The 22637-nt window shown below is 36.7% G+C and overlaps 1 protein-coding gene across 3 annotated transcripts in view; it reads left to right on the top strand.

Annotated features, from left to right (window-relative positions):
- Positions 1–22637, top strand: part of ABCB5 (ATP binding cassette subfamily B member 5) — a 141641-nt gene that overhangs the window by 31110 nt on the left and 87894 nt on the right. For 2 of the 3 annotated variants that reach the window (XM_075212202.1, XM_075212205.1), the window contains exons 11-26: positions 502–612; positions 1129–1254; positions 1372–1575; positions 2745–2915; positions 3307–3468; positions 5063–5221; positions 6288–6431; positions 7057–7161; positions 8442–8519; positions 8610–8693; positions 9191–9394; positions 10537–10637; positions 11105–11245; positions 15885–16041; positions 16488–16685; positions 19445–19651. In XM_075212202.1, the coding sequence (XP_075068303.1) occupies positions 502–612; positions 1129–1254; positions 1372–1575; positions 2745–2915; positions 3307–3468; positions 5063–5221; positions 6288–6431; positions 7057–7161; positions 8442–8519; positions 8610–8693; positions 9191–9394; positions 10537–10637; positions 11105–11245; positions 15885–16041; positions 16488–16685; positions 19445–19651 (2352 nt within the window). The remainder of the gene's footprint in view (positions 1–501; positions 613–1128; positions 1255–1371; positions 1576–2744; positions 2916–3306; positions 3469–5062; positions 5222–6287; positions 6432–7056; positions 7162–8441; positions 8520–8609; positions 8694–9190; positions 9395–10536; positions 10638–11104; positions 11246–15884; positions 16042–16487; positions 16686–19444; positions 19652–22637) is intronic. The other variant, XM_075212203.1, reaches the window with a different exon arrangement.

Raw genomic sequence — 22637 nt, 5'->3', positions numbered from 1 at the left:
CAGTTAGTTTGTGGTGCCCCAGGGCTGCACATCACCAGAGTGGGTGGGGCCTTTCCCCCTTGTTATAATCCACCACTGGCAGTGCTCACATAATGCATTATGTACATCAACATACTTACAGCAGAATACACTTTGAGCTCATCATTTCAGCTTCCAGTCAGGCGAGACTGAGATAGTGAAGCTAATATATCCATATAAAATACCAATTTAGTTTTTCACAAGTATAAATAGATACCTCACATATGGATGTTTGAAATAAGTGTTTTTATTGTGTTTAGTTAAACCTGTAACTCACAGAATGTTAACAAAATTGAAAACAGTAAATGGAGAAAATATCACAAAAACTCCCTATATTTTGAAGGAAACATTGGAAGAAGAATAGAAAACATTTGCTACTATTTTTTCAATGGTTTGGACTGTGGCACTTTACAGATCTGCTTACCTCACTGGAATTAACCGGTCATCTTACCAACATTTTTATTTTTTTTCTCTTTATTTTAGATATCTGCTATTGACAGCTTTTCAATAGAAGGATACAGATTAGATATTATAAAGGGAAATGTGGAGTTTAAAGATGTTCACTTTTGTTATCCTTCTCGGCCAAACATCCAGGTGAGGATAGTAAAGATTTCTAAATTTATTTAATGACTATTGGTCAGTGACCAACTAGAATCATATTTTATTTTAAGCTAAAAATATAACCAACCACTGTCAACCTAGCTGTACAAGCCCCATGTATCTGTATTTGACACTTTTGCAGCATAGCTTGGCAGAGATGTCGTAAATAGCTTAATTTAGTACTGTTTAGGCTGTTGAAGTGGAGTGCTAAATGCAGTGTAAACCTCACTTGTTTAATGTAAGCAACTACAGCCGCCTTAAAGCCTTAAATAGGTATAGAAATCTAATTCTGTTCATTATGGACTGTGCAATAGTATTACTATTATTATTGTTGTTGTTGTTTTTATGTATTGTTAGCTCACCACAGTTAATACTTTTAAAACATTATTTTAAACATTATTTTTTGGCTTATGCTGTTCGGGTGATTTAAAGTAAAATATATATTTTTAAGTAAAAATTAAAATTTATGTGTAAATCATTGCCTGGCAACATTTTGTTTTATTTTTCAAGGTGTTAAAAGGACTTAATTTAAAAGTTAAATCTGGTCAGACAGTGGCGCTGGTTGGACAAAGTGGATGCGGTAAAAGCACCACAGTGCAGCTCCTGCAGAGACTGTATGATCCACAAGAGGGTGAGGTAAATATATTTTATCCATTCATCTTACATGGAACCTTATATAACCACACATAGAACAACAATCTGGTACTAACTTATATTTTTGGACACACTAATGCAGGAACTGTCTAATTACAGATAATGGTTGATGGCCATGACATACGATCTCTGAATGTCAGACATTACAGAGAATCGATTGGTGTGGTGAGCCAAGAACCTGTCCTGTTTGGAACTACCATTAAGAACAACATCAAATATGGACGAGAAAATGTGACTGATGAAGAAATTGAGACGGCGACTAGAGAAGCCAACGCTTATGACTTCATTATGGCACTTCCTGAGGTAAGAATATAGAAATAAGATTGGCTATTGGAACAAAAATAAATAGATTAGCCAAATGTTCTAAATATATCCCTTCCACAAGGACCGCATAATCTATGAAAACATTCAAATATACCATAAAAAGCTTTAACTTCATAAGATATGCTATATATAACAAAACTGGAGTGTACTAAAGAGGTATTTTGTGGCCCCCAATAAACAAATAAATCAGTATTTACATTGGTATTCCCCATAATTTAACAATTCTTCTGATTGAACCCCTCACCTACGTCTTTACTTCTCAAGGTACAGATTCAGATGGATACCCCCACAGGGGATTAAAAAATTGTAAATGCAAATTGCTATTTGAACTGGGAGTTTGACCCCTTCCGTCCCCTCCTGTCCCCTTCTGTGCCCCGGTGTTGATTCATTCACCTGATGTCAGGGGATTCAAACTGCCAATGAGAGTAGATATTGTAATGTCCCATATCTGTTCCAGGAACGCTCACTACCAGTATAAAAGGTTCTATAAGTAAAAGCACAATGTATGAAATGCACATGGAAAACATGTCAAAACGCATCACTAAAACCCATCTAAAGTACAATTTATTTTCATGCATTTTTACCTATTTTCCCAGTACATGTGTGAATGAGCCCTAAAAGACGTTTATTGTCAGATGGACAATTTGTATTTGATGGTGTATAATGTGCAGATAATATGATTTATATGTCTAATGGCTTTTATATCTGTTTAAATATGCATTGTGCAATCCATCATTGGTATGGTTCAAAAGAATAGGCAGGAACTACAGTACTACAATAACAAGAGGAAGTGCACATTAGAGATAGTAGAGATAAAATGTGTCATCCAACCAAATACGGAAACTTCTAAATATAACAGTAAATGTTACATAATTAGCTTTCACATAGGAACAATGTGTTACTGTTAAGACTCTTCTGTGATTAAAATGAGCCATTCAGTTATTCTACTTTGTACATTGTAGTATTGTAGTATAGAAATCTTAAGGGCGACTATACCTGACATGATTTATCATGTTTTATTGGTTTGTGCTGGGAGGTTATGAACACTTGCTAGAAAAGTGTAAGAAATGTAAAAGATTTTTTTTTATTTATTTTGGGCCATTACTTTGCTTATGTGTTTAACACAATCTTTATTTTTCACACTCTAGAAATTTGAGACTCTAGTTGGGGAAAGAGGAGCCCAGCTAAGCGGTGGCCAAAAGCAAAGGATAGCAATAGCTAGGGCCTTAGTACGTAACCCTAAAATACTTCTGCTGGACGAGGCCACTTCTGCTCTGGATACTGAGAGCGAATCTATTGTGCAAGCTGCTCTAGATAAGGTAATTATGTTGTATAGATCATATATTGTATTGTTATGTATATATTATATATATATATATATATATATATAAAAATATATATATATATGTATATATATATATATATATATATATATATATATATATATATATATGATAATGCTGATGTACTACAAACACAAAGAATTATTATCTGTGTTTTTAATGGTTTAGTATTACCTTCTCTTTACCTATAAATGTAATATTTAATAAATTATAAGTAAATGGGGTAGTAAAAGATAGCGTGCAAGCACTCCTGCTGGCTCTGAGTGGTAGAGCATTTTATCCACAGAGATACTACAAAATGGCAAGTCTTTCTATATGGTATGTGTTATGTTTTAGGTGATGTTAATAATGATTCTATGATTTTCAGGCAAGTGAAGGTCGTACTACAATTGTCATTGCCCATCGTCTCAGTACAGTTTGGACAGCAGATCTAATTGTTGTATTAGAAAATGGCAGTGTAGCAGAACAAGGAACACACACTGAATTGATGGAGAAACAAGGAATATACCATTCACTCGCAACAGCACAGGTATTATGATATTAACAGTATATATATTCATATTTACAAAAGCTAGTGGGGAAGGGTTACCTTACTGTGCTGTTCCACAATTGCAATTCATATTCTCATTCTTACATACTACCAATAACTCCAAATGAAATTATAATGGGTTTATGAAATTTAGACCCAGGGTTCTCTGTAGCAGAAGCTCTGTTTTCTCCTGACTGTGGACTTGGTAAGTCTAATATCATACTCCAACCAGAAGTGCTGCTGTCCAATGCAGCAGATAATAAATCCTGCTGCATTCCCCAGCAGTTAATGAATTGCACCAGCAGGCTGTCCTTTGAAAGGTCTGGTTTTCCCTACATTCTTTGCCAGGTAATTGGTGAGCTTACACTGTCACACAACTGCAGTTCTTGTAATTCTGTCCTGACCCTATTTCTGCTATCCTGAGTTCCTTGTCCTGCAATCCTGAACTTCTGCTATTCTCTTTCTGCCACCCAGAATTCCTGGTCCTGCTATCCATGTGCTCCTGACACCCTGCTGTCCATGTACTTCTGTAACTGCTACCTGGTGCAATCCTGAGTTCCTAACACTCTGCTACTGTGTACTATCCTGAGCTCATGGTACTGTGCCACAAGGGTGCTATCTGAGTTCCTGACTCCCTGCCATCACTTTGCTATCCTGAGTTTCTGACACCCAGCTACCAGTGTGCTTTCCTGGTACCCTGCTACCAGTGTGCTATCTTGAGTTTGTCATGCTACAAGTGTGCTATCCTGATTCCTTGATACCCTGTTAGCAATCTTCTATTCTGAATTTCTGACACATTATTACCACTGTGTTATCCTGAGTTCCTGACACCCTGTTTCCAGTGTGTTATTATGAGTTCCTAACCCTCTGCTACCCATGTGCTGTCCTAAGATCTTGGTACTCTACTACCCTTGTGCCATCATGATTTCCTGGCCTGTGCTATCCATGTGCAATTGTAAGTTCCTAACACCCTGTTGCATGAGTGCAAGTCTGAGTTTGTGACACTCTGCTGCCTATGTGCAATACTGAATTCTTGATACTTTGCCCTTGTGAGCTATCCTGAGTTCCTGAATCTGATAGCCATGTGCCAAAGACTCTGAACAATTGTCAATGTTTGCATATTTTCAAGTGTAATAATGAAATCTAAATGAAGTTTACACTTTCGTAGATCTCTGATTCCACTTGTGATTCTAATTCTAGAATATTCTAAAACTCTGATTGGCTACAGCTTGCTCTAGGATTGTGAATATTCTATTGCTCTGATTCAAAGGTGTGCTGGCTGTATGTGTACATTTGATGTGCTTTTGATGAGCCTAGTAATTTTATAAGCTGGATTGTCAATAATGTTGAATTATACACCAAAATGGTTATCTCTGCTGTGCGTGGGTGACTGATAGACTTTAAAATCAAATTTACAGAGTAAAATCTACTAAAAACAAATGAAATAACTGGTTAATTAAATATTGTTAATATTAATGATAATTAATATTAATGATGATTAATATTAATGATGATGATGAATTTAAATTTACTGGTCCAGCAGAGATTACCAAATTGAATGAGGTACAGTTATTGCACTTCTGATATTTTTTAGTTTATACAAGTAGAAGATGAAAAAGACGAAACAACTCAAAATGGAACAAATAGCAAACCATCTCCAGTAAAGTGTCCAAACACCAAAAATTCTGCTCTGAAACATATCATGGTGGAGGAAAAAGAAGAGGAAGAAAATGAAATTACTGATGTGGAAGAGGTAGCACTTCATTTAACTTTTTTAAAAAGCTATGGGTGAAATACATAGAGCGTGACTTAGAGTTGGATGAAAAAGAGTCACTTTTGCATATACGCAAATATGCATCTGTACACTTGTGTTTTCACATCTGTGTTTTGAGTAAGATGCATGTTGTGATACATGCATCCTGAAATATATCTTATAGATGCATGCTGTGCAAATATCTGGTGGCATATCTTCCACCCAGTATAAAATAACAGACAGATATTTGATACATTATGGACTGATCATAGGTCAGTATTGCCATTGTACGATTCAGAACAATTTAACTTGTTAATTGAATCTTTCCTAGTTAGTATTTCAATTAATTTAATGGCTACCAGTATTATTTGGAGTTGGTGGTATGAATTAACATAGAAGTGCAAGAAAGATTGAACATGCAAAAATTAGGCTCTGATAAAAAAAAGTACTAAGTTTGCTTAAGGATTGGCAAAGTTGAGTAGATGCTCTCAAAATATAATGTCATAGGTCTGTAAAACAGGGCAATGTTTTGCAGACGTTTAGGCTATAAAAATAACAAAAGTGATGATACAAAATATTTCGATGATCACACTTAAATGTTGATACATTTTTAAACATACTTGTTGCACCCTAAATGAATATTGTATGGAACTGTTTTATGAAGTACACTGTGGGGGTCATCTACCACAGGATGGTGCAATACAATACTTAGCATGGCACATTAAGGGGGTATTCAATTGTTTAGTTGCCCTGCGGTCTTAAAACTATTACTGGTGTTACGGTAATAGTAAGCTGGATTTCAGCTCGCGGCTCAGGGAACTGCGAGCTGAAATCCAGCAAGAAAATTACCGTAATACCGCTATTTACGCACACTATTACCGTAATGACGGTAATAGTGTGCGCGCCGCGAGATTTTTGGCTATAACGCCAACAATTGAATATGCCCCTTATAGTTATTGCAACTGCTTGTGATAGCGATTGCGGTCTGCACACACTTTGATTGGCAAACTAATGTGTCATAAGAAATATATATATATATATATAACATCTATGTTTCCATTTACAGAAAGGTCTTCCTGATGTTTCCTTCATAAAGCTATTGCAACTAAACCAGTCAGAGTGGCCTTATATTCTGGTTGGAACCTTTTCATCATTAATTAATGGGGGGAGTCATCCGATGTTTTGCATCTTTTTTGCCAAAATTGTAGCGGTAAGTATCCAAAAAGTGCTCAGTTTCACTCTTCCTGCGTCTCGCTATAGATATCAATGATTTCTAAGTGAGCATAAAAAACTGATTTAAGAGTGAACTATTTAAAAGACTGCGGAGAAGCTCTAATAAGAGTGAACACCTCTACAATATAATGCCATAACATATAAAAGGAAATAAAACAGATAGCATTTGACATAGAAAAAGTCACAAGATAAATAAATGTAAAACAATTACTATATAGAATTGCCTCAGAACAAACATGGGATCACATTAGTCTGTTGTCTCAGTATAATAATACTCAGGCTTATTAATAGCCATCTGTAATTATTTCTCTGGACCAAATAGGAGGTTCAGCCAAGACTTCATGGTACTTGCCTTATATATGTACTACTGCTGCTAACTGTGTTGCTTCATTGTAGAATGTGATATTAAAGGCAGAGATTACAGAACTGATGTAAGTCGATATATCTTACATTTAAACATGTTTAGGAATGGATCTCATTAAATTGCATTTAGATAAGTGTATTCATCTTTAGGTTAATATTTACCATCGTGATCATCCTTTAACTTAATCCAATGATGTATACAGTGAATCAAAATTAATATTGTTTTCTTGTTTTGACAGCTGTTTGGGAATGATGATCCTGATCAAATAAAACGTGAATCTGATTTATATTGTATAATTTTTGCAGTCATTGGATTTATATCTTTTTTTACTTATTTCTTACAGGTAAGACAATGTTGCTTTCAATCTTACTCTACCATTATAAGGAGCAAGAAATTCAGATATAACTCTAGTTACGGCACTGCATTGCAAATATAGCTCCTTTCCTGGATTATTGACTTCTGAGTTTGCTGTTATCATTGCAGCCCTTTGAGTCATTGTATTACTTTATGGGCATTCAGAGTATGACTTTGGCCAATGCAAGACAGGATCTCAGGCAGACTGTCTTAGGGTTAGATTTACTAAAGGGCAGTTTGATAAAACCATCAGTTTTCTGCTATTTTTCTGGCGGTTTAAAAAACCCCGGATTTACTGAAGGCCACACCGCCATTAAAACGTCCAATGAACATTTTTAAAAACCACTACTTTACAAATCACCATCCCGATTTTAACAATGATGAACATACAAAGAGATGAATTTACTAAATTGGGGTTTGCAAAACCACAGCAAAACCACTATACAAGCGCCCAAAACAAAAGAGGTGGTTTTGAGGGGCGAGATTGCTCAAACTGCATGCTGTTTGAGCTATTTTGCCATCCAGAACATAAGATGAAGCACTACTGACATATAAATTATAGGGGCAATCATTATTTATTGATTAATGGGCAAAAATAATTTATAATTAACTTATGGGGGACAGTTTAATTTTTCATTGTATTATGGGGACAATATTATTGTACTTTATTATGGGGAAACATGAATATATAATAATAGTAACTGGGCAATACTATCTGATTGCTAATGGGGGCAATAATTATTTATGATGCACATATGTGGCAATACATAGTGCCAGGGGAGGGCTGGCAGATTTCAGCCCGCGGGGAAAGCAGACAGCAGCGGCCCATCCTAAAAGGGTGGTTTTTGGTACAATATATATTTATCTATATAAAAAGAGGCTATTGTAGTGTTGCTTAATCCATATATATATATATATATATATATATATTTTTTTATGCCCAGGCCCAGAGCTGCATTAGGGCTCTGGGGGGTCTGGGCACTTTAGACTGTGTAACCCCCTATGATGTAGCATGGTTATCATTTTAGAGAAATACACAGGCAATACTGTGTGCACTACTGTTAGGTGCACACAGTTCTGCCTTCACGAGCAGTACACGGTGAAGCGGGACATACCTCCCAACTGTCCTAAGCGAGACAGTCACCCAAGTTCGGGACTGTCCCAGCAGATTCATGACAGTTGGCAGACTGTCCTGCTCTCTCCTACCTGTCTTGTCACTGTCACCACTTTTGGTCGTTTTACTCCAAGTTAAGTTTTGTTACCTGTCAGGGCTTCATGTTTGGAAGATCTGGAGAAGTTCTCACCATGCGTTTAAGACAGATGGCATTTAAAGCAATGTTGCGTCAGGTGAGTGACAATATAATGTAATGTCAGTTTTTCTGTTTATATGAATACTTATTTATATTACATTAAATATTTTCTTTGTACACTTACTAGGAGATGTCATGGTTTGATGACAAGAAAAATAATACAGGAGCTTTAACAACAAGCCTTGCTTTGGAGGCTTCCCAAATCCAGACTGTAAGTACAACTTGTTTTTAGAATTCTTATGTTATATGCAAAATTCACATATTTGCACTGTATCTGTCTGACTTTTAGATCTACTATTATGCATTATATTCAGTTTAAAAGTGATCCATTTTAACTACCTGCAATCCACTTACACACACATATTGCACAGATTTATAAACATTTATTCAGACATTAGTTCCCATTTTGTAACATTAGAGGTTCCTTGGTATTCATTAGCAGACATGACGGGGAGCTCTTAAATATTTTCAGGCATAAATGGGTACTAGAAAGATGTACTGTATAAGATGTACACTGTGTACTTGCATCAGTGAACACATTGACCTGATTTCGCAGCTTTCAGTATGTCCAAGCTATAGCCCAACAGACATGGCTTTTCTCCCTCAAGAGCACTAATTAGGGCAGTTTTACCAGTGATCTCTCTTATACATTATCTTATGTTTGTCTTCTGTGATATTAAAGTTTCCCTTTTCTAATTTTTTACTCAGGCAACAGGCACAAGGCTTGGCTTAATTGCACAGAATGTGGCCAGTATGGGACTGTCCGTTATAATTGCTTTTTTTTATGGTTGGGAGATGTCACTGCTGATTCTAGCTATGACTCCTGTTCTTGTGATCACTGGACTGTTGGAGACCAGGGCACTGACTGGCTTTGCAAATCGTGATAAAAAGGAACTTCAGCAAGCAGGAAAGGTATTTGTTACCGAGGAACATTAGTCCATACTCTACAGATATAACATTCCCTATATTCATAAAAGTCCCACTCATTTCACTAATAATCACACTGCTAATTGTTAATAATCTGCCTCTACGTGGCCATGGTGAGTGGTCCCAAAAATGGCTTTGTCTATGAACACTTTTATATATATATATATATATATACATGAAAATCTGAATATGTAGCATACAGGGATCTAACTACTCACTTTCAATTCAGTTACACTCAACTTTGTCATCTGAGCAATCCGGAAGTCAAATAATTTTACAGCTTATACTATTGACATCACCGCACTTAAGGGCTTTACTGAGACACTACTGATCAGTGCAATTTTGAACAGTATTTCCTTCTTTTCATTTAACTAGTTTTCATTTAAAAACTACAATTTCCAGATTATTGATCTTAGAGGGAACAATATCTGTCTGTCTGTTTACCATATATATATATATATATTATATATATATTTCAACTACATAGGTAACCCGAGGCTTTTATGGGTCCATCATTTATATTCTGATAAACGCAGGAATTTAAATTAATATTTACAACAATGTGAAACAGTCTCACAGAGAATAAGATACACAGCGGCTTATCTTAGATATATTGTACTCCCTTTTGTCAAGTATCTTCGAAACTAATTACTTTTCAGTAACATTACACAAGTTGGTTTATGTGAGCTTCAAGGACAGTTAGCCAGCTGCTCTTGTTTTATCTACTCAGGAATTTGTGTCTGTATTAAGTCGTAGACGGTACCAAAAGTGAAATCAAACCGTTATATAAATGTGGTGCGGCTGCGATCTACTATATCTTGTTGTATACTGATTTATTTCATAATATAATTTATGCACGCCTTTAATTATTTATGAATGTCATGTAATATATACCAATGTCAGACACTGTACATGTCACTCTGTAATCGTGTTTGATTAAGAGACATTGATTAAGCGATACCTTTAAATAGTATGATCATTTCTTTATCATATGTATCCTAACTTTGTTTTCCAGCAAATGTCATTTTTACTTTTAGAATCCTATATACAATGTTTGTGTGTTATACATTGTTTCTTTATAATTACATTTTATTATTGTTTTAATTTCCTTATCAATAAACGAATAGATTGCAACTGAAGCTGTGGATAATATTAGAACTGTTGTATCACTGACAAGAGAGAGAACTTTTGAGAAACATTACACGGAAAGCTTACAGAAACCCTACAGGTAACAATAACGCCACTTGGTGTCTGTGAAACATAAAATTAGGATTTGACTAGTGATCGTTTAGTTAAAAATTAAGTGTTACCCATCTAAAGGTTATAGTGACATGAAATGTCATTTTATAGGTAATCTCCACTTGAATGTACTTTTTACATTTATATTTCCCAATTAGTCATATAATTGCAAAATTGTTATTACTTATTTTTCTGGTAACCTCGCTTTTACTAATTTGAAAAGTGTCTCTTTGGCGATAGAAAAGGCCAGTTACACAGCCTGTTGGGCATACGCAGGAGGAACTCCTAATGAAGCACACATGCATCTTGTACTATTATTTAAATAATAAACAATACAACCATTTTGCATTTGCATGTTTTGCTTATCTGTTCACTATTCATTGTGCTCTTATTTGTACTGTTCATTTATCTCTTAATGTAATTCTTAGCATTGTGTTTTGTCACCTCAATGTGTAGGAACTCACAACGTAAGGCACAGATATACGGCATTTGCTTTGCATTTAGTCAGTCTTTCATATTTTTTGCCTATGCAGCAAGTTACCGCTTTGGAGCTTATTTAATTCAACTAGGAAGGATGAACGTAGAGCAAGTGTTGCTGTAAGTATCAATGGATAGAATATATTGACTCTTCTTGAAGTAACATAGCTTATGATAAAAACTACTGTTTATATGCTGAATGGAAAGTGAGCCTGAAAAAAAAGTGTAAATATGTTGGACCTGAGTCATTAAGGAGAGCAAACCAAAAAAAGGAGTAACTTTGCACCTGGGCAAAACCATGTTGCATTGGAGGGGGAGCTAAATTTAAAATGTGTGGACAGATTTATAGTTGGGGTAGGGCATGTCCTAGATCAACTTTATATTTCAGTGTAAACATAAAGCTATCAAGTATTTGCGTGCTACATGAAAAAGCAGCCAGTACTTTCCTTACATGCAAATTAATAAACTAAATTGCACCTCTTGCATTGTAACATGGTTTATCCAGAAGAAAACTTACTCCTTTTTTTTGCTTTACTCTCCTTAATGACTCAGGTCTGTTAACTTTACTTTCATGATGCACGATCCGTGCACACTGACATAATTCTGAGATAGTATGTCCCTCCTACCCAGTCTCTGACTTGGATTCATATAACTGTCCTGTTAACAGCAATGTTTACTACTGCAGACATTGTTTTACCTCAGTCACCTGTTTACATATCACTCTTACATAGTCATAGAAACTATTTATTATAAAAATGTATTTGCTCTTAAATGTTTAGCACAGTGCCATCCATATTTTGAGGCACAATCAAGGCAGCTCGCAGTCCACACAAGATTAGGTTGTCGAAACAATGTCAGTATATATATATATATATATATATATATATATATAATATCTTGGTGAACGTTTAAAGCTGTCAGGAGAGTGCCAGATATAAGGTATTCCTGAATGATGTGAATGAAAGAGTTCCTCCAATGAATATTATTAGCATCTTGGCTGGGTAAAGAAGGGCATATTTTATCTTCTTAGTATAAATTGATTTACAAACATGTGAGTATTTACTGTGTTGCTGTGCCATCATATTAGAAAAATGTTGGTAGCTTATGACGTACATAGATTAAGTTAGTTTTTTCTGTATGCCTCCATTGGTTTGGGCTTATCAGTTTAATTAAATTGCCCCTTATCACTGTGTCTTTGGTTTTCCTCTTTGGACCAATTCTATTTGCTTTTTTGAATCAGTATGGGATTGACAGCAGATCCAATATCCAATTCTTATGGTAACAATTCCATTATGTGTTAAGATAAGTGTTTTCCATTTATGTGTTCAGGTAGGTCTATAACTCTTACTTATTTCAGCTGCTTTGAACTTCTGAATCTTCTACCATATTGAAGGTCCTCTGCTCCTCTTCAGTTATTGGTCGACCTTGGGCAGAGTTGTGCTATAGCTGTCTCCATGGTTCCATGTAGGGCTCCAATGTTTTCATCCAATAAAGAAGAGTGGATGTTTGTATATTTATTCTGGGATTTGAGTGGCAGACACGATACCTGCATTAGGTTGTGCAGGTGATGATTGAGGATTATAAGCAGTTGATGTAAAGGTTTTCTTTATCCTTTGGTGTCTGTCCATGGTTTTAAATGTAGTCAGATAATCTTTAATAAAAGCTGCTTGAAAATAATTAAAAATAAGAGAAGGCAAGTTCTGTGCACATTAAAATATTGCCCATTGAAATATTCAATTCAGAAGGTTAGACTGATTCTGTATGCGGGTTTTGCAAATGCTGTTAGTAGGGAAATGTTGTTGTTGAAGAGCGTGTATTGTGGTTTCATTTCACAACAAAAATGAATGATTAGTCAGAGTATTCTCTGTCTGGGATGCTGAAGGTTACTTCTGCGGGTTAGGCTTGTGCAAGTTCACTTGTCTAGATTATACTTTTGAAGGTTGCTATTTCAAAGCAATTAAATTTTTAGAAAAATGTAAATAAGAAATTGAAAATAAATAAAAAAATGTATTTAAACAAAAATCCCAGATGACACACTAAGAACGCTACCTGGTAGCAGTTTGGGTTACATATTAGAGACAAAGGGCCTGATTCATTAAGGATCTTAACTTGAGAAACTTCTTATTTTTGGAAAAAAACATGTTACAATGCAAGGGGTGCAAATTAGTATTCTGTTTTGCACATAAGTTAAATACTGACTGTTTTTTCATGTAGCACACAAATATCAACTTTAAATTTCAGTGTACAAATAAGCTATCAAGTATTTGTGAGCTACATGAAAAAACAGTCAGTATTTAACTTATGTGCAAAACAGAATACTAATTTGCACCCCTTGCATTGTAACATGGTTTTGTCCAGGAGACTGAAACAAGAAGTTTCTTAAGTTAAGATCCTTAATGAATCAGGCCCAAAGATCTGTTCTCTAAAACAAAACAAAGCACATTAATGGACACCAGTTACACTGGATTGAAGGAGCACAGAGCTGGAATCAGGACCCCTGTTCCTTTTTTCTGACTGGAGCCAACCAGAACAGGAACCAGTACCCTTTCTACCTTTGGGATTTAAAAAAAAAAACAAACAAAAAAAAAACATACTCCCTAACCTTTGCTTTCACATCTGTGCTTTTTTTGTACCTTTTATGTCCCTGTCTTATGTATTTGTTGTTTTCCCCAATCTCCAGCACAGCGGAGCACTGTGGTGCGTTACAAATTAATGACTAGACTATAAATATAAATAAATAAATATATACACACTAATATTCCAAGTAAGCACATATGTGCATAAGGATATTATTTGGCATATTAAATACTATACTATATCCCTCTCTCCCTTGTCTTTTTGGATTTATTAGGTGCATCATATTTTTATATGAAAGGAGCATATGCTTCTGGACTATTGTTTCACTACTTGGTCTTAAATGTATTTTAAGCCACAACAAAGGATTATTTATTGATGGCAAATTGATGGTAGCACTGTTGAAAAAAACTATATATATATATATATATATATATATATATATATATATATGCAAGTTAACCCGTGCATGATACTCATGCATTCTAGTAAAATCAAGCTACTTAAGGTGTTAAAAAGGTTTTTGTCATGCATTTGGGCCATAGCCCCGGCCTCCTCAGGGGAAGAGCGTTACTTCCCGACGTAAGCGCCCTTTTTTAACGTGGTTTTGTTCACATGTCACCACCTCATCATTCTTCTCCATCACCTCATCCTTCATCTTCATTGCCACATCTATCCAGATGTCTATCCAGACACAGGGATCTCTCTCAGCGGTCCTGAGTATCACACTCCTCTCACTCTGTCACCCCCGGCAACCACCAACCACTCCCCACTGTCACCCCCGGCAACCACCAACCACTCCCAACTGTCACTTTTCCTTCAAGAAATATATATATATATATTTTTTTTAAATCTTTATAAACACTTTTAACAGTTAACAAATTAAATTAACAAATTAAAAACATCTTAGTATACCAAATTTCAGCCCTTTCTGAATTTTTTTCCCCACACACACTAAGAATTTAGTAGGTCAGTGTATAACTCCGCCCAGCAGGTGGCGCTGCAGCTTGGTTTTATTTTTTACACACACACACACACACACACACACACACACACACAGACTAACACACGCCACTAGGCATTTATATTATAGATATTTCATATATAAACTTTACAACTTTTCCTCAAATATAATTACTCCACTATTTTTTGCAATATCTTCTCATGAATCAAAAACTAACAACAGCAAATGTATCATGCTGCAAGGTGATAAAACAATACATGGGGTTGATGTTTTCTGTTACAGCCTTGAATGAGATGATTTGAGGATTAATCAGTATTTTGTATTGGAGAAATAAGAACTTCTGATTACCTTTCTTGGCTGTCTCCTGTTTTCCATATATTCAAATCACATTCAAAGCAATTCTGTCTATTTCACAGGGCAGTAAATGTGCAAATATGCTTGGGAACAGGGTGGGGGGGGGCAATATATTCTTACCTGTATCCAAGGTAGCTGTGCAACTCTATATCTCGGTATCTATTGTTTTCCTTTCCCCTTCCTCTTCTATCTCTCTCTCTCTCTCTCTCTTGGGATGGACGTCCACTTAGTACAATATTTAAACAGAAGATATTTGTTATAATCTGGCATACAACCATGTAGCCGCTAGATTGGGTGCGATCGGTGTTAGGCATTAAAGAAAATTCCAAGATTCTGCAGTGATATGTAGCAGAGAGAAAGGTATCTCTTGTTTGTATTGTTATCCCTCTTCACTGCAAGTGAACTTTGCTGTTATTACTGCTAGCCCAATTTACGCAGCTGCCAAAAGTTTAAAATAATTTCCATGGGCATTTTTAATCTTAATACACCTCATCAATAAATATTAACATATTAAGCCCTGTTTAAGAGCATATAGTATAAATTGCCTCTAGCATGCAGAAAAGGAAGCATCTCATTGTGCAGTTGGGCATTAATGAGAAACAGCGTCATCTCAGGGGAAACATTTTACAGGGACCTGTCTTTAAACGCTGGAAAATATGGATAATTGGCAACTATAGATTTTACTGTATACTTTTTCTGAATTAAATCAAAAGTTGATGCTACTTTGTTTGTTTTAGTTTTGTCTAAATTTTCCAAACCAGTTATTGAGTCTGTTTAAATAAATGCCTATATTATGACTTTAATTATGTTTAGCTCTTAAACAATACAGCACACTTTGAAACACCCGACACTCTGATTTCTCAACAGTGTATTTATCCTTCTAACTTACGGAGCAGTCGCTGTAGGACAGACTTTATCCTTCGCTCCTGACTATGCTAAAGCCAAGTCTGCAGCTTCCCATCTGTTTGCCTTGTTTGGTAGAGAACCGGCTATTGACAGCTACAGTTCCCTAGGACAAAAACCAGTAAGTCCTTTAGTTTCTGTAGCATTGTACATCGCTGCACAATTAGTTGTGCTATATAAATAGCTGATGATGATGATGATTGTGATTGCTCACTTCTGTCTGTACAAATGTAAACTTATACCCCTATAATTTTGCAGTCATTGGGCTTCAGCTGCACTAGAGATTTTTGAAAGTTACATAAGTTGCTACTCTCATAAGGAACTATTCGTTCCAGATCATGTGATTTGTCACTTGTGACTATAGCACACAGTTGTGTATTGCAAAATGTAGCCTAAGGTCACAGCTTATTGACTATTGACCTAACATACAGCAACTTTTGGAACTTATCATGTATGTTGGTGCAGTAATGTCACTTGTGAACAGTAGGTGACGTCTACTTAATAAGTTATTTTCTCTAAATATCTATTTAATTCCTTATTTATTTAATCTTTATCTATGTATTATAGGATAACTGTCAAGCAAATTTGGAACTGCGTCAAGTTTCCTTCAATTATCCATCGCGGCCGGATGTTCCTGTGCTACAAGAGTTATCTGTCAGAATATCCAGTGGGCAGACTGTGGCTTTTGTGGGCAGCAGTGGATGTGGGAAAAGCACCTCTGTCCAGCTCCTGCAGAGGTTCTATGATCCCCACCAGGGGGCAGTGGTAAGATCGGTCTGCAGGGCCATCTTTATTATACCTAATAAATGTAACCTTAGTGACCAGTGCATAGGCTTATAATATTCAGTTCAGACTGAAGAGTGTTTATTGAAAGGGGTTTGTACTGGTGATTAACTGTTTACCCAATCAAAATGTATGTCTGTGTCTTGGCCAGCTTCATTTTTTCTGGCAATTCACTCACTGGTGTATACTATAGCTAACACTACTAAAGGTAAGGTAAAGTAAAAGTAAAAGTAGAGGTGTTGCCATTAGCATGCAATCTTATTCTAGCTATCACTTTCTATAATTCACTAGATAAATGATAGCTAGAATCTAATTAGTTGCTATGGGCAACACATCCACTTTTCCTTTTCAAACGTTTTGGTAAATCTACCATTAAGGATTATCTACAAACTTGCATAATTGTGGTTGCAGAACACAGATGACATTTTTTCTTCTAGTGTGACTTTATGTGCCTATTTGTGTGTCATTGTGTCAGTTTGGTGAGGTCAGTGCATGGCTTTGTGCAGCCTGATGACAGTGACTGCAGGGTTACATAATATGCTTCTTCTGTTGTGAGATGCTGGGGTGGTCAGGGTACTCTTTGGTGAAAGCGAGCTAGCTGTATTAATGCTCCTTATACTATGCAAAATGCTAAGCTGAGATTTCCTTTTGTGGAAAGACATATTTTAATGAGCATCAGTGGAAGTAGAGGGCTCTTTAAAGTAGTTTCCAATTTAGCGAGTGGCTTCGGAGTCTTTTTTCTGCCACAAAATGACTTGAATATTATATGTCCTTAGAGGCTGCAGACTGAGTGTCAGCCTTTGCCTTTCAATAGGACGCTTTGTACACCGCTTAGAAGCAGCTTGTAGAAAAAACTCAAGTGCATATATTATTATATACACGCATATACAAACGTAATAAAAACATTAAAACACTCAGATGTGACAACATAAAGATAGTCTCGATATCTCCTTCATCACGTTTTATTTAATACAGAAATTAAGTTCCAACCAGGAGAAAAATGGAAAAGTCCTAATTAATTAGGGTAGTCCTTTAGTAATAGTAACATATTAACATGCCAAGATACTCATTCGCTCTATAGATCGGAATCCCAATAGGGGCTGCGCAAGCTGCCTGCATGGAAGCACATCTAAGAAGGGGATGGGGGAGTGCTGCTGTATCTGCACAGCACGTTTGTGAAAATAATATGCATAGGTCATCCGCATTTTTTCCGATTTGTAATTGATACTTAAGAGATGATTTATAGTTGACCATAAAGTTTGCCATCAGTGTATGTGAATATTTGCGTCTGCTAACATACGCTTCCACATCTTTATTTGGAGTTACACGCATCTTAAGATACGTTCAGTGTTAAATCTAATGTAGTGATGCATCTAAGAGCAAATTTTCTTCAGTCCTCATCAACTTTAAACATAGTAAGGGACGTATTTTAAAAAATAATTAGAGGCATCCCTGAGGGTTGTGCTTACCTTGCGTCTGCCTGTACCTACTATACTGCACTTGCACACGAGCGCCGTTGACTTGCCTCAAGGAGCCACAAGTATTAGATACGTGAATTTCAAAGGACTGGCGCAAATTGTGCGACTGAGCAGTGTAACAAAAATTTAGAGGTTGGTTTTACTATTTCACACTTTCATGGTTTTGGGACTATTTGAGCAATCTGGAAATGGAAGTGTTAAAACTCTATGCAATAAGCTATGTGTAAACAATATAAATTTTAGACACTTGTAATTATATTGCCTATATGACATTTCTGCTTTCTATACTTTTAGCTTTCACTGTTTTCTGATATAATTCCAATGTATAATACAATACCTATTCAAACCCAGCCAATAAGTGCTAAATATTATTTCAAACTGTGTACCAAAATTGCAAAATCCATATTTTGCTGCACATTAGGTAAATAAAGAATGTATACATACGTTTTTGAGAGCTTTGGAGCATGTCTGATGCACAGAAGACACTTCCAATGTACTATGTCCTTGTAGACAACACCCTAAGACTAAATCTGATCATTTTGTACAATTTAGGAGGCACAACTAGTTACCTGCAGAACAGCACATTTTTGCTTTTTAGTGTCTGATCTTGTGGCTGCTTTTATTTTCTGACCACTACAATTACTAAAGGATTTTCTAGTGGTCCCAAAGTGCAAGAAGACCCCTATAGCATGTTTGATACTAGACATGTTTGAAATATTTTTTCTAAGTTACTTAATTGCCCCCAGAAAAAAATATGTCCATATTGTCCAAGATTATTGTGCAATATGATAAACATGTCCCAGATTATTATGCATTTATGGTGTTAAATGTATGTGCTCCATAAAGTATATTATTTTGCAATCTACAATGCACAGGTAGTATGACATTGATGGTGTGGAAGACAGTAGAAAGGGGGCACCTTTTGTATAGATTAAACATTATTAAACAAGTGGCTGTCACTCAGCACATTGGTTGTGCTGCTCACTTATAATTGTGCAGTAACTCCATAGTGTAAGTTTGGAGTGGATAGGATTAGTACAGCACCATACACTGCATCCCTAGACCTATTGTTGGTGCTTATCACTCCATTTGTCAATAGAAATATGCTTTGTTGGGTTCAGTATGGATTCAACCAATATTGAGTTGAGTGCATGTATAAAATTAAGGGGATAATGATTGCATATGTATTATAATGTACTGCCTGAAAACAAACAGTGTAATAGGCATATAATTCACATGAATCGTTTTACTTTTTTTTTGCAGTTATTTGATAACATTGATATAAAATGCTTAAACGTACAGTGGCTCCGATCTCAGATAGGAATCGTGTCGCAGGAGCCGGTGCTATTTGACTGCAGCATTGCCGAGAATATCGCCTATGGAGACAACTCCCGCCAGGTGTCAATGGAGGAAATACAGCAGGCTGCAAAAGCAGCCAATATTCACTCTTTTATAGAAGAGCTACCAGAGGTGACGTTATCTAAGAGCCATGGAAATCATATCTGTTGATAATGAAATTATACTTCATTGCTGCCTGTTTTAGCAGATAACTGAAAAGAAATGGTTTCTCTACTTTGAAATATAGGGAAGTGATAACTGTTACAGAAATTAAATTTAAAGTGAACTTTTTTTATTTTATTCAGAAACTTTTCCCTGCCTTCTACTAAATCTGTTTTACTTTCTTATCCTTTAAATTTAAAAAAGCATTTAAAAATATATGTCCCACCATTAAAATAAGATCATCCCGTGAGCTACTACATTTTGACTGTGTGATGAATATTCATTTTAAATTGCACTTTGAGTCCTGTTTCATCTCGCTCCTTTGTGCAGCTGCAGTTACAGAACTACATTTGACTCCTTGGTGCTTCTGTAACTTATCCGCAGTCAGCACATGCTAAGTAGAGATGTTCACTGACCCCCGTGTTTTGGTTTTGGATTTGGATTAAGTTCGTGTTTTGGCAAAACCTCCCTCGTGTGTTTTGGTTTTGGATCTATATTTTTTAGAAAAATAGCTAAAATGTGCTAAAATCACATATTTTTGCTCTCTTTTTGTTACTACATTATTATTAACCTCAATAACACTTATTTCCAGTCATTTCCATTCAATTTTGACCACATCACAGGTCACAATATTATTTTCATCCACTGTCGGGTAAAGACTGCAGTGAGCTGGCTGGATGCTAAGCGACAGAGCAACGACACCAACACATGACAGTACATAGAACATCTAGGAAACATTGTCACACAGCAGTGGCCAAAGAAAAAGAAAAGTGGTGCAAGATGGAATTGTCCTTGGGCCCTCCCACCCACCCTTATATAAGATATTGAAAAGGACATGTACAGTTTAACAAGGAGTGCCGTTCTTGTGGCTGTAGTGCTCGGTTTGTTTGGGCCCCCACATAACAAGCTACCAACAGCTTAGCTGCCTTAAGCCCAACAGTGCTGTCAATGAACACTACATTATTAAACCATGTCTGCTCGTGCTGCATCTTTAGTCTCCTTCTTCTTTTTGGATACCTTCCTCTCATACCTGAAGAACTGCCAAACTTATGTAGACACAGGAATGGATATTACACATAGCACTCATGGATACACTCTCCTCAGGGGTTTGTGTCATTTCTGAATCTGAACATACAGTTTCTTCTAATGCCTTGTTTTCTTCCAGCTCGGCTTTTACATGTAAAAGTATTTTGGCACCACTTTTTGAGTCAGAATGACAAGGTCTTGCTTGCAAGAAGATGCCTCACTGACAGTTACAGAACTAGAGAAAGGTGAAGGCCTGATTCTTTCCTTGCCACTGCGTGTGTAGAATGGCATGTTGGCAATTTTATTTTTTTCGCCACTTAACTTTGCCTTGATTACAGATGTTTTTTTCTTGACCAAGGTAAAAGGTGTTTTTTTTACATTTTTGTTTCCCTGACTTAAAAACACTACGCACTTTAACATAGGCTTTAGCAGAAAACGTAGAGGGCATCAAGACTGGTGCCAACAGCTGCTTGGTTCTCCTGGTCTTCTGTGGACTGATGTCAATCCATTTTGATGACACAGTAAAATGTTACTGTAGACTTTTAAAAACACTGCCAGCCCTATTATTTGAATTTCTGTTTCAGCACTGAACAATGCCACCTCTCCTATTTCTGGGTGAGATATGGCACAGTAAAATGTCACAGTAGACTTTTAAAGACACTGCCAGCCCTATTATTGGAATTTCTGTTTCAGCACTAAACACTGCCACCTCTCCTATTTCTGGGTGAGCTTTATCTCTGTAGAATGTCACTGGAGCCTTTGAAAAACACTGCCAGCCCTATAATTTGTCTTTCAGCACTGAAAACTGACACATCTCCTGTTTCTGTGTGAGCTATAACTCTATAAAATGTCAATGAAGACTTTGAAGGACACTGCCACCCCTCCTTTTTATATTTTAGCTATGACGCTACCCAACTGCACTGGAGACTGCCAACAACCCTGCTACCCCTTCCGTGTCTCTCCGTGAAATGGCACTGGATGTCCATGGAGGGCGGTACTTATAGAATCTGAAACTCGCAAGATCTGACGACGCAACATTGACGTTTTGCCTCGTTTTCACTTCTGAGGGTGCGCGAAAGTACTAAGCCAGCTCAGCTCGGTACTTCAATCGGCGAAATTCAGGTGGGCTCAGTTCTCAGAGAGAATGCTAAGTAAACCAAAGCCGTTCCTGCTGACTTCACCTCTTATTGTTCTCTCTGCTGGGAAAAAGGTGCTGCAAGACAAGTCCCCAGTTTACCTCTCTTCACCTGATGTCTGCCATGGCTGAATAGTCAGTTACTACAGGAGCAAGGCGGGCATACTCGCCAGCCTGCCAGAGTTGGCATGATCATCTTGCATGGGTGTGGCTATCATTTTTGACCAGTGATGGGCAATGGCCAGCACTCTGAGCCTTTGCCTGTGATTTCCAGCTCCTTCTTGCTTTAATGTCAGGTAGTGCTATCCAGGACTGCACAGGTAGTTTCTACCATGGGGATGCAGACGTATACTTAGTGAGGGTTCTTGTTGCACAGGAACTCTCCCAGCCCCAGCGCTTGAATTGCGTGAGTCATACTCAGCACATCACGTTTTTCAAGTTCAATAACGTAATCCTATACTTGGGCTCGGTGGCATAACTAGTCCTGTGCACCTGTGAAAATGCCCCACTTTGATTTTTACTGTCACTGCAGAAGTTAGTGCTCACAACCTCTGCACTCACTTGGTGGTGACAGGGTACCATTGTGTAGAAGTACTCAGCACTCTCTTACAGATAGGAGCTGACTGCTTGTATTCTCAGTCACAGTCAGGACCCAAGAAAGTGCAGAGCCATTGACATCCCGCAGTGATAGGGAGCTATTGAGAACACTGAATCAGCTCCTAACTGCATAGTAGTGAGAAGGATGTTATCCTGGCACCATCACTGGAGAAGAAAAAGAGCTCTGTTTGGAATGTG

This window comes from Mixophyes fleayi, chromosome 5 (genome assembly GCF_038048845.1).
Source record: "Mixophyes fleayi isolate aMixFle1 chromosome 5, aMixFle1.hap1, whole genome shotgun sequence".
In the NCBI taxonomy this organism is placed as follows: Eukaryota; Metazoa; Chordata; class Amphibia; order Anura; family Limnodynastidae; genus Mixophyes; species Mixophyes fleayi.
Note: the sequence above shows the minus strand (reverse complement) of the source record. Positions and strands in the feature narration are given on the sequence as shown.